Consider the following 2134-nt stretch of genomic DNA (forward strand, 5'->3'; position numbering starts at 1 on the left):
CCTCATGCCCGTTATGTGGTAAGTCATTGTAGTTAATTAGACATGTGTTATGACATTGCCCGATGGCTAGGGTGTCTTGGTGCACAATGGAGTCTATTGTTCAAAAGACTCGTGTCATGGCCAAGTTTCGCTTTGGCTCAAATTGGAGATTAGCTTTACTAGGAGATGCCTTGGGGCTCTCGTCCACGCTCCAAGCATGTTGGCCATACATTCACGCGGTGGGATGCTTTGTTGTTTGGAGAGTTAGAAACAATGTGGTCTTTAGGTGTTGCTCTGGTACATGCTATATGGAGTCGACTGAGAGTAGGATGATGAAAGCTGGCTTTTCAAATGTGATACGTGTTCTTGGGAAGGATGACTCCATTGTTGGTGAAACCCAAAGGGACATGGCTGGTGCCCTATCTAGTTAATAGGATTTACTAGTTGCATCTCACTTCTAGCGTAGGCCTAGGGCCCTTGAGCCCTTGAGCCCTAAGTGGGGCCATGTTTTGTAGGGGTTTTTTTGGGGTGCCCCTCCCTATATATATTCCAAGCATGATACCCCTGCACTGCCCCTCCCTGCAAAAGAGGATATTTCTTCCAAGCACCCATGTCATAAGTGCAACGATCAAAGGACAGTGTAACGATCAAAAGCCAATTACCAGCCCAATCTACTGAAAGACAAAACTAGTCCACACTGTGTGGGGAGCTTGGTACCCTTGCAACAATAGCCAAACATGCTGGTGAAGTTTTTCATTAAAAAATGAGCCTACTGGTTTTCATGCGTATGTTATCAAACATGTAGTTTTAGTTTCATACTTGAATCATGCTCAGTTCAATCATGGTATGCAAACAAAGGAAGAGGAGACGTACATGCTTAGTCATGGTATGCCAAACAAAGAAAGAGCAGACCCGTGCATTACCATATTGACAGAAAGTCAGTTGCAATTGCCTGCATTACCACAACTTAGAAATAGTAATAATGGAGTTGTTAAACAGTACCATATTGACAATTTCATCTATTCCATGCCATTAATCGATGTAGACTCTTGACTCATTGCTTACCTCTCCTGTCGGAAAGTATACTTTTGTGCAATTCAATCTTACTCCATTATTGCATTAATAGAAAGCAACTCCATCTTACTACATCATAGAAATAGTAATGGAATACAATGCAACTACTACAACAATCTATGCTACAACTGTCTATGCCATGCTTGATGAAGAGGAGCTATCATCCTTGTCTTCCTCGCTAAACACTTTCCGTATGATCCTTTTTGAATGCTCTCTGTACATTGTCTTTGCTAAATTGTTGCGACGAGCATCACTCGACCCTAATTCAGTAACCGCTGCTGCCTCCCCACCTCTCTGTCCACATTCTATAGCTTCTTCTTCTGCTATTTCCCTTGTGGCTCGTAGCTCCACCATACAATTCATGGCATTTTCTCGACCCTCATCTTCCAAAGAGGGGATCTGCAAACTTGCCTCAGCCTCGCGCACCCATTCCATGTCGAATGTATCACCGTGAACTATGCAAATATTGTGTAGAACAAGGCAGGCTGCCACAACATTAGGAACATTATGAAGATCCATGTCGCATCTCTTTAGCAACAATCTGAATCTTGCTTTCAACATTCCAAATGCCTGCTCTACTGACATTCTTGTGCTTGATTGTATGAAGTTCCAATGGTACTTCAAAGGTGGAAAGCCCTCTTTGCTTCCTTTGAAAGGCACTAGCATGTAAGGCCGATAGGAGTATGCACAATCTCCCACCAGACAATAATTCCCAAGCTCACGTCTCACACCTGCGACCGATCTCACTTCTTGCAAAGTTCATTGAGTCGTGAATAGAGCCTGCCCATCCCACATCGTAGTTCCATACAAGGCAATTTGCGGAAACAACCAATTGCAGAAGTATAGAATGGAATCCTTTGCGATTGAAGTAGTCCACATGGTTCAGCTTTGGTGCTATGATTGGTATGTGTGAGCCATCAATGGCACCAATAACATATGATATCCCTCGAATTGCCTCAAATTCTCGTGCCAACTTCACTCGACGAGACTTGGTAGGCCATTTGATGTAGAAATCTCTCAACCCTGAATCTTTTACTGCTCGGCAAAATTGAAGCACAATTCCACAAGCAGTGCTCTTTGC

The 2134-nt window shown here is 43.4% G+C and overlaps 1 protein-coding gene across 1 annotated transcript; it reads right to left on the reverse strand.

Annotated features, from left to right (window-relative positions):
* Positions 1-1185: 1185 nt before the first annotated feature.
* LOC147896120 (uncharacterized) lies at positions 1186-1819 on the reverse strand. Its single transcript, XM_087382223.1, has one exon. The coding sequence runs from the start codon at positions 1717-1719 to the stop codon at positions 1186-1188; it is 534 nt and encodes a 177-aa protein (XP_087238349.1). The 5' UTR covers positions 1720-1819.
* Between the last annotated feature and the right edge of the window lie 315 nt (positions 1820-2134).

Source organism: Dipteris shenzhenensis, chromosome 12, assembly GCF_047967505.1.
Source record: "Dipteris shenzhenensis isolate YYH24624 ecotype China chromosome 12, Dip_SZ_1.0, whole genome shotgun sequence".
NCBI lineage: Eukaryota > Viridiplantae > Streptophyta > Polypodiopsida > Gleicheniales > Dipteridaceae > Dipteris > Dipteris shenzhenensis.

Excerpts from the sequence above, each read along its gene's own strand:
- LOC147896120 (XM_087382223.1), bottom strand. The coding sequence starts at position 1,719 with ATGCTAGTGCCTTTCAAAGGAAGCAAAGAGGGCTTTCCACCTTTGAAG.